Raw genomic sequence first — 9,952 nt, 5'->3', positions numbered from 1 at the left:
TTTTATTTTTTTTTTGCATTGGCACTTTTAATTATCGATCGGTAATTGTTATATGGAAAAAGCATTCTCCAAGTTTTAAAAAGAAACACCAGATTGTCCATAAAACGTGCCGTTTAATGTTTATGTCTTCTAGTATATTCTGTCCTTGTTGCTTTTAATCACTTTATATTAGTTAGGACAACCAAATTTCCGGATGCATTATAAATATTACACCATCAGAGGAAATATTTTTGGTGTATCTTTAAAGTTTTCTATCTTTGAAAATTTAATTGAAAATTGGAAGGGAGGAAAATCTTCTTACAGTATATCATTTTATATTTTGAAAGTAATGATAACAAGACATTCAATTTTAGTATCTATGGCAACAGCAAAAAGGTCACGGTAAATTAATGTGTCAATTAGTGTCCTTGTGTTCCAATTCTCTTTGAAATAAGACAAAAACTGTAGGATGGAAAGCATTTTAAAAACATTTTACAAAAAATATATCTTGGGAATCATGGCAACGTCATTCATCAAATCAAAAACTAATACAAAATTTTGTATCTGCGTGCAGTCTCCTTGTGTTACAAATTAACCTATAAAAAGAAATAGTTTTTTAGTGTATTTTATTTGTTTAAAACGGAACTGTAAATGGAGAAGCGAACAGGAAGAATTTTTACAGAAGTTGATATTTTCATTACATGTAGGTATGGCAGAAATGATTATAGAATTATGGATCCTGCTATAGTCTGACTCACTTGTATACCAAGATATTGAAATCAGGCTAAAACTGTAGGCAGAGAAGGTTTTTATTAAATTTCTATATTAGTAATAACCATGCCCAAAAGTATAATCATTTACCTTTTTTGGAGTCTAATTTTTAAACAGTTAAATTAAAGACTGGCTAAATCTGTAGGAGCATTTTGAATTCTCGTTTTAATTCATCTGAGATGAAGGCTCCTGAGCTTTTCTGATCACATTTTGTTTAGCGTCCGTCTGTAAACTTTCAACATTTTCGACTTTTTCTCCAAAAACTTAGGCCATTTTCAACCAAACTTGCCACAAAGCATCCTTAGGTGAAGGGGATTCAAGTTTGTTAAAATTAAGGGAGCCACGCCCTCTTCCAAGGGGGGGGGGGGTGATAATTATAAAGAATTCGTTTGAATTTTTGTGTCATATTAAAAAAAATCGTCTCAGAGCCATTGGATCTGAAAAGATAAGCGTATGTGAAACCTTCATAATATATGTTGAGCAAGAAAAGTTAAAGCTTATGTGAAACTTACACTGTACTAAAATAAAGTAGATTCAAGTTTGTTTTTTTTTTTAGATCAAGATCTTGATCAGTAATTGGTAGGTTGAGACCATAATCAAAGGTTTACATAAGAGTATAAAATTATATGAAAAATCTTTTTAAAAGCCATTATTATCATATTGATATGGAATCATCATCATGTAGTGAAGATTCAAGTTTGTTCAAATCAAGAACCCCGTGCAAAGGGTGAAGCCACAATGGGTGATCTACGTTTTACCAAAAAAAAATTGTAAAAAGCCTTTTTTGAAAAAAAACAAACTTTTTTAGTCATATTGATAAGGAATCATTCTCTGGTTGTTACTTCCAATCATGACACCGTGGGTAGTTTTGTGACACAATGGAAGAGCTAAGTTTTACAAAGGAATATACAGGAAAATTATTTTAAAATTTCATTTGAAAAATAGGCTACCGGGGGTAGGGTGTGGCTAGAACAGGGGAATCAAGCTTTACATTTATTAAGAAATATATAGGAGAAGAAAATAGCAGGACCTTTTTGACGCAGGTGAGTGCTGTGACCCCCACTCCCCTTCAGAGAAGGTGTATAATTATAGTCTACTTGTATACCCAGTAATTTTTCAGTTGGATTGAATCTGTAGAAAGAATAGAGTTCTGAAATTTTTTTTACATGTATTGAAATTTCTACTTTTAGTTACCATGCTCCTACCTTTCATCACAAACGATTTATAGAATAAGACTAGTATATCTTAGTGTAATCTATTTTCATATACTGAGGTTCCATATTTTTAAGTAACAATAAGAACACTTCTTTGCATTAAAATTTAAACAAACGAAACACGGAAACATGTATTAAAAAGGTAGATCTTTGTAGAGGAAAACGATTCAAAGAATAAAGTTAATCAATGCTCCCATACAGTGACTGTTATTTCGTTAGTTTTTATTGGAGGTTGAGAATAAATGAGTGTTTCATATCTAGACAATCCAAACATATTTGAATTTCAGACAGAATTAGAATGTGTATTATATTTTAACACTATATTAAAAGCAAACAGATGGAAAACTTTGTTTTCCGTCAAAGAAAACATAGAATATCTCATAATAATAACAACCCCCTTGTTCAAATGAAAAGTTACACTCATGGGATTGGGAATTCAAGGAATGCCGGATATTATTTCAGACACTTCTTGTTCGGATAATAATTTCCTGTTATTAAAAGAGGAATTACTGAGAAATTAAGAATTATAACTATATTCAAATTTATTTATTTATTCTTGTTATTGTTACATGTAAAAAACAGAATTCTAGTATTACACCATCCTCGCAATGCCAGGGGTACTGAGTCAACATGATGCCGTTGGGCCTCTGGCATACCGGTATTTCATTCAACGGTATTCAATTCATTATACGTGGGCTGACTGAAGCGACGTCTTTCGGAAAAATTAAAAAATCTAAAGGACAAGATAGGGTATGACCTCTATTTGGCCCCTGATTTTGAGTGTCTTTCTTTGAAATTGTACCAGAATTGAGGAAATTCAGGAAAACATCCTACTTCTGCACTCTCTAGTGGCTTCTGTGAAAGCTTTGAATCCAATTAGTGCTGGTTTTAGAGCAAGCATCATTTTAAGTTCTTAACTTACAAACTATCACAATTTTACCAGTGTTCCAATTTTTACATCAAATAAGGGGCAAGATTTTGTCGTTACCCTACTTTCTCCCTTATTGTTTTTCATATCTTTTAACCAATCACATGAATTCATGGCCATTTTATGATAAACAACACGTGCATTTGAGGTGTCAAGTAATCCTTTTTGTTAACATTAACCTTTTGTGAAATTTTTTATTTGATTCGTACTTCTCAATGAGAGAAGCAAGCCCTGCCAGGGTATAACGGCAACGTGATGATTCAGGATCCTTATCACTGCGTAGTTGCACAACTGTAGCTCTCCAAAAAAATATATTTTTTCGTAGAGCTACAGTTCTGCAGCTAGGCATTGCGAGGATGGTATTACATTTATCATAATTTAAAAAATATATATACAAGAAGAGGGGAAAAATTATTTGTTAAAAATATTTATATAAAAACCTATGTATCTAGCAGAACTATTGCATTCGTTTCAACGTTGATATATTATAACGGCGGGTATTATTGGTCGCGTGGGACGCTTACTCCGTCATGGCACCTAACCCCACCTCTGATCTTTATATAGGTCCGCGTTTGCTGTACTCTTGATTTGTATCGTTTCAATGGACTTCTAAGGTAGATTTATTGTTTGTTATCTTCATATTTCATGAAAAACATAAAAGGAATGAAACTAGCTTCCAATGAATTACCCATATGAAAGCATTTCACCTATCCAATTTGTATGAATGTACTAAAGAATCTTTCGAAACTGTGAATGCGCATACTCAGACTTTAATTAAAACTAAACGTAGTAAGTTTAAAATTATTTAAAGTCCTACAAATTAGAAATCGAAAAAGTATTAAGTATGACACCTTAAATATAAATACATCAAATCAACTCGAAACAAACAAACATATAAAGATACACATGAAGGCTTACAAAATATGAAATTCCTCGATGGACAGTTTGAATGCCAATACATGATTTATATATGTACTAATCACCGAAATAACAAGTGACGTCATGGCCTGCGGGCAGGTATACGTCAGTCATTTGTGTTTAGGGAGAGGGCATTTTCTTAAGTATTCCACAACAAAAATAAACAATTATCGAAAAAAGCCATGGGGAAGAGCTCATGGAGAACATATTTAATGCTAGTAATTATTGGATATCTTGGTTGTAAATGTGTAGAATGTGTTTTTGTAGAAACAGCACATGGGTGGATTCAAGGAAAGGTTACGGACAGTGCTATAGTGTTTCTTGGAGTCCCTTTTGCTCAGCCTCCGGGAAGGTAAGTAACTGTCAAGACAAGTTTATAAACTTGTAAGTTTTTCTTTTATATAAAGTTTTTTATTTGAATAATAAATTCAGGAAGAACTGGGTTGGGTAGGGTTGTCTGATTTATTTAGCAAGTTAAAGCTAGTGAAATTTTTTTCATATTCAGTGATGATGCTAAGAATTTATACCCTCCGCGTTGTAAATTATGGTAAATATATATGTAATATGTTTGGAAACTTGCTATGATTATTTCCTTTTTCGATGACATAAAATTGCGACCATTTGTAAAGTGATAATATTTAATAATGATGATCTTTGTGAAAACACCAGTCAGTTAGTTATACAAAGATCTGTTCATTTTGATGTCTGAGGATTAAAGTAAACGAGGCATTTCTGTCTTGATATTGATCTCATATTATATTTTTCAATATTTGGCAGAGGGAAAAATCATGTTACATAGGTTCAAAAACAACAGACCTGCCAATCCAGGCAATGTTTATGACTTCGGATAACGCATACAGGTTTGGTGGGGATGGTAAATCTCTTAATGTTGTGATATTGTGCACATAATTTCTCGTTTACTGAAAGATATACCATAAATGGCCATATATTCAACTCGAATCTTGATCTCAATTTCATAAAATTCTGTGTTAATTTGCATGTCCCCGACTTTTTATCCATAAAAACCCAATAATGTGCATACTAGTATTCATATACAAAGCGATTTTTCGAGCAGATAAAAATATGCTGATTTGACAGCCTTTTATCCTCATCAAAACGTTTTGGCATTGGTTATCTTAGAAATGATATCTACTTTTCGCGATAATTTGTTTTCTTCACCCACATAACGCTAATACCAGGAAACGTCCTTGCATGGTGCATTTCAATTCTAAAGAATATGTAAATCAAGTTTCTTCTGTCGCATTTCATCTTCGGCGCTGGGTGTCAGTTTCGCTTAAAAGCGAATAAAAAATCAAAATCTAAACCCAGGTTTTTAAGATAAAATAGCTAAGTTCGTCAAATTCCGTTAAAAAGCATGCGGTTGTTACTGAAAGTTAACCCAAAGCAAATAAGACTTTACCATACAAGTTGTTTAATGTAATATGAAAATATTAAACCTCAAATCTTAGACAAAATACGGCCATGGTTTTACGCATGCAGTTTATACACTATAGACCCATTTTCTATAATTAGACAAGTATATAAAATTTTAAGAATTCTTAAGTTGTGTCGGACAACTTGCAGAATGTTAGATTCCATGAATGAGGGATACGCCATTTTTCAAAACTTCGTCAAACTCAATGTCGTAAAATTTAAAGACGATGGAAATAAATTTTGCTTGAACAAATTAAATTAAAGAATATTTTAATTTTTTGATTTTAGATGGGAAGATCCACGCGAGCCTTCGCGATGGGACAACATGTGGGATGCTCGATACGTGCGCCCAATGTGCCTGCAGCCGCCATGCGGCGCCAACCAGATGCTGGGATTGTGCATACGTGAAGTAGGTCGACCTATTTGTACAGTAATCATCTTTAAGTGTTCTTTGTTCACTTTGTGAAATGTGTGCCTTCGAATTTTATCTATTATACCATATATGATATTTCCGTTCATTGAATCATATGATGACACAGCTTCTGACTATTTTTATTTCGCTTTACTTACCTACTTTCGCAATAGTCTGGGTCTCGGGCGATTTGAGACAAATGATTAATGCATGATGAAGTTTCCAATTTTTTTGTAAAGGGAAGGTATACTTCATAATGACTTACGTATTTTTTAGGATGCCCATATCCATCATTCAGAGGACTAATCAACCTTGATTAAGGTGTTAATTGTCTAATTAATCTCAATTTTGTTTCGTTTTTGAACCCACTCCATTTCTAAAGAAGGATGACATGTAAATGATATCTCTTCATCGTAGTTCAGTTCTACATTCCACAGACAAGATTATCAAATATAAAAACGTACATTGTAAATGTACTCACAATTGTGAAATTAACATAAAATTCAAAATACATTAAAACTTTTCTAATCCTGTCGCCATTGATTTCGAATAGATTGACCGGATTCGTCAATTTCATGAGCAACATTCCGGATAAGACATTTTAAACTATTGAAATAAGTGAAAGGGGGCGTGTTGTTTACACCATATCAGACAAAATTTCGGAATACAAAATATCCAGATTAGTCAACTTTCACTGTAAAAATTTTTACATATTATCATAACATTTTCAGTATAGTCTATCATTTGTTAAATTTTTAAAAAATGTTCTTTGTAGAAGAAAATTTTAATTTTTTTTTTCTAACTTTAAAGTTGAGATCGACTTTGATTAAAGCCAGTGACAAAAAGACTTTCAGAACATTTATTTAGATATTCTAATGATTTGATAAGATGCATGAACGCTAAGATTTTCTGTCGCTTCATCATATTTATTTAAATTTATACAGGTAAAGTGAAAGCATATTTGTATGTCACCGTCCCATATTTTAATTTTGTTCCCAATGTCAGTTACGAAGGCTTAGATTTTTCTGACCTGAATACTTGTAGTCGAATTTAATTTTAAGATTAAAAAAATTCTTTATGTTTAGATGTCTGAAGACTGTTTATACCTAAATGTATATATGCCTCTAAATACGGCGCCTAGCAGCGGAAAAGCGGTCATGGTGTTTCTACATGGTGGTGCGTTCGAATCCTTCACAGCTGGTGCCGACATCTATAATGCGGAATTATTTGCAAAAAGGGGTGACGTCATCGTCGTTACAGTAAATTACCGATTGGGTAAGTTAATTTAATATTTTAAGTAAATAGAATGAAAGGGCTTTCAATTTATCAATCTTATACAAAGAGCATATCGAGAAGAATCTGCTTTGCGGCTATCATTGTTAGACCTTTAACTTTTAGTCTTCAGACTCTGTCAATTTTATCTTCCCGCTTTTTTTAAAGAAGAGTATGTACAGTTTAATTGGTTGGAGAAATGGTAACAATGCATATAATATAGGTCATCCGTCGGCTTATGCTACATCCATGAATAAGCATCAATGTCATAAAAAAATTTATCATTGAAATCAGAAATGTTTAACTGTGATATTCCAGGAGCGTTGGGATTTCTGGTGACAGGAACTGGTCCAGGTTCAGCAACAGGGAATTATGGGATAAAAGATCAGCGGTTGGCTTTGGAATGGGTGAACAAAAACATCCAAAAATTCGGAGGAAATCCGGAAAATGTAAGCTATTATAAAAATTGTCAATGTCAGTTTAAATTTACAATGGTTTTAACTATTGTGAGACATCAAAAACTGAAATAGAGAGAACACAAAAAGGCTAATAAATCTTACTGTACTTTTTAACATTAAAATTTGTTTCTTTTATGTTGAAAATGGGTAAAAATTTATATCTTTTATTCTTAATGGGATATTTTATGATTGCATGATTCTAAAATAAAATGTATCCTTAAATTTGAGTATTTGACTGAACTTTTTTCAGTGTTCATAAATATTTTTAACTTTTAGGTTACTCTCTTTGGTCAAAGTGCCGGGGCTTTGTCAGCACTGATTCATCTAACCTCCAGAAAAGCAGATAAGTTGTTCCAGCGAGCCATCATTCAAAGCGGTCCATTTAGCATTCCGCCCAAGTCATTCCAAGATGCCTATTCTCAAGGAGTTGAATTCAGTCGAAATCTCAACTGCTCTCCACAAAACATTCGTTGCTTGCGTCGGAGATTGCCTATGGAAGTTGTAAGGGCACAAAGGGCTACTGGTGCTACAGGAAATGTTCTTCAGCGGTTTTTGCCTTGGTCACCTCATTATGACGGTGACGAGGTTCCGGTTAATCCTCACACTGCTATAGAGAAAGGACTTCTTGCCAATAAATCACTGATCATTGGTACAACCGCACACGAAGGATTGACGTATGTGTACAACATATTTACATCGCCAATGAATATGATGACGTATTCGGGACTTTTGTTAATGATCAATCAAAACGAGGCTTTCACGTGGCTCTCGAGATATTCTCCCAAAAACTCGCGAGATGCTCGCGAGGCTTTGTCGGAGCTCGCCACAGACTATATTTTTACTTGTCCGACGAGGCAGATCGCTGAAGACTTGTCACTCTCTCAGCATAAAGTCTGGTTGTACGTGTTCGACCATGGAATGAAATTTCTGAATGGCACAGGCATTATGGAGAATTGCCATGACAACGCATGTCATGGAGGTGATATACCTTATCTATTTCAGAATCTCCAGAAAGTGTTTCCTCTCAACCAAGAAGAAATTCGTCTGGAAAATGACATTCTAATATATTGGACAAACTTTGCTAAACATGGAAATCCAAATGGTGCTAGTACTAACAATTCGTCTGTTGTGTGGCCATCTTACGATCAGACGTCTGAATTACCTAGGGCTGTGATGTATTTCAAGGTCCCAACGTCAAACGTAACACTTGACTATAAGGGACCTATTTGTGATAAATTTAATAAAATGGATTTTAGAGGATAGTTTAAGCACTCACATATGAATTTTACTTGTTTTATTTTTTTAAAGCTTGTTACTGGTTGGTTTCTTTAAAAGTATATTAATCAAATTTTAATCGTTACGTTGGTTGCACATCTATAAAACGCTAGCTAATACATTAGAACATTTCGGATTTTAGATTCAAAATTATCATAAATATAAAGCCCTATTTTTAAGGTCGATCCATATATGTATGACGTCATAGAAAATATGTGACTATTGGGCATGTTTTTCAATGTGACAAAGGCAGAGTAAAGGGTGGCTTGAGAAAGTCCTTTTAATATCAATGCCATATGTAAATATAGTAAAACTAAAAAGTACTAGTTGTATAGGTCAAAGAATATCAATATATTTTTATTAAAATTACTAGTAGCCCTTTTCCTTGAATTGCTAAAGTTTTGGTCAAAATTTGCATGGGGTTAGACAATTTTTATTGGGGGAGGGGGAATTAGACGACTTAAACAAACTTCAGTTCATTTTACATGAAAGTTTACTTCAACAATAAAACAATCCATGCAAGAACTATATATATACAAGGGTACACACTGGCAAAGGAAAAACTGCAGAAGGAATGTCCAGATAGACGTCAACGTTAAGTCCGTGTAATCACAAATAAACGTCACCATAATGTCATTGATGAGGTGAATAAAGTCACATGAGTGCAGGCAAAGGGACACTAAAATCGTTACTTTGCACTGCATGTAGCGAATGAGTCGTATATACATAGTACATCTTTGTCTCTGTACACTCACACGTACGAAGTAAGACTGGGCACTGTCATCAAGTCCATGCATAGTGATAGGTATAAAAATGTCCGTGCCAGTCTTTTAAAGGCAAATAAAACTTTGCCATATTAGAAGTACATCTGCAAGACATGCAGCAAATGTTTTGTCTATGTATCACTTATATACAGTCACACACAATCCAATCATATGCAAACAGAACGCAACACAAAAGGGCCGGTGTGGGACACAAAAGTCCAGTCAAGTGGTACAGATATCGTGATGGCGATCACTCCGTGACATTTGTGACCATGCCGACATAATCTAGAGGAGAAAAAGAGAAACACTATATATTTGCATAATAAAGGCCCAGAATTTTTCTTAGACTGTTAACAAAAGTACCGAATTTATATAACACAAGTATACTATTTTTAATCTCAAAATACCCAGTTCTAATTCACTAAAAGGCATATCAAAAGGAAATTGAATTGCCCTTTTTCTGACGTTAATTCGAAAAATGGGGACCAAAACGTCAAGTAAACTTAATAAATTTCCATTGTTTTCTG

The 9,952-nt window shown here is 33.6% G+C and overlaps 1 protein-coding gene across 1 annotated transcript; it reads left to right on the top strand.

Annotated features, from left to right (window-relative positions):
• Positions 1 to 3,534: 3,534 nt before the first annotated feature.
• Positions 3,535 to 8,663, top strand: LOC134278339 (crystal protein-like). The gene is made up of 5 exons (XM_062760648.1): positions 3,535 to 4,162; positions 5,533 to 5,653; positions 6,742 to 6,931; positions 7,247 to 7,377; positions 7,663 to 8,663. Exons 1-5 carry the CDS (start codon positions 3,993 to 3,995, stop codon positions 8,647 to 8,649), a joined length of 1,599 nt encoding a protein of 532 aa, XP_062616632.1. The 5' UTR covers positions 3,535 to 3,992; the 3' UTR covers positions 8,650 to 8,663.
• Positions 8,664 to 9,952: the final 1,289 nt, after the last annotated feature.

This window comes from Saccostrea cucullata, unplaced genomic scaffold (genome assembly GCF_032062105.1).
Source record: "Saccostrea cucullata isolate Sc308-1 unplaced genomic scaffold, CSIRO_AGI_Scuc_v1 ctg300, whole genome shotgun sequence".
Taxonomy (NCBI): domain Eukaryota; kingdom Metazoa; phylum Mollusca; class Bivalvia; order Ostreida; family Ostreidae; genus Saccostrea; species Saccostrea cuccullata.
Note: the sequence above shows the minus strand (reverse complement) of the source record. Positions and strands in the feature narration are given on the sequence as shown.

Bases quoted from the DNA above. Each gene is read 5' to 3' on its own strand.
- LOC134278339 (XM_062760648.1), top strand. From the start codon at position 3,993: ATGGGGAAGAGCTCATGGAGAACATATTTAATGCTAGTAATTATTGGA. The intron at 6,932-7,246 runs GTAAGTTAATTT...GTGATATTCCAG, and splicing joins TACAGTAAATTACCGATTGG to GAGCGTTGGGATTTCTGGTG. The intron at 7,378-7,662 runs GTAAGCTATTAT...TTTAACTTTTAG, and splicing joins TCGGAGGAAATCCGGAAAAT to GTTACTCTCTTTGGTCAAAG.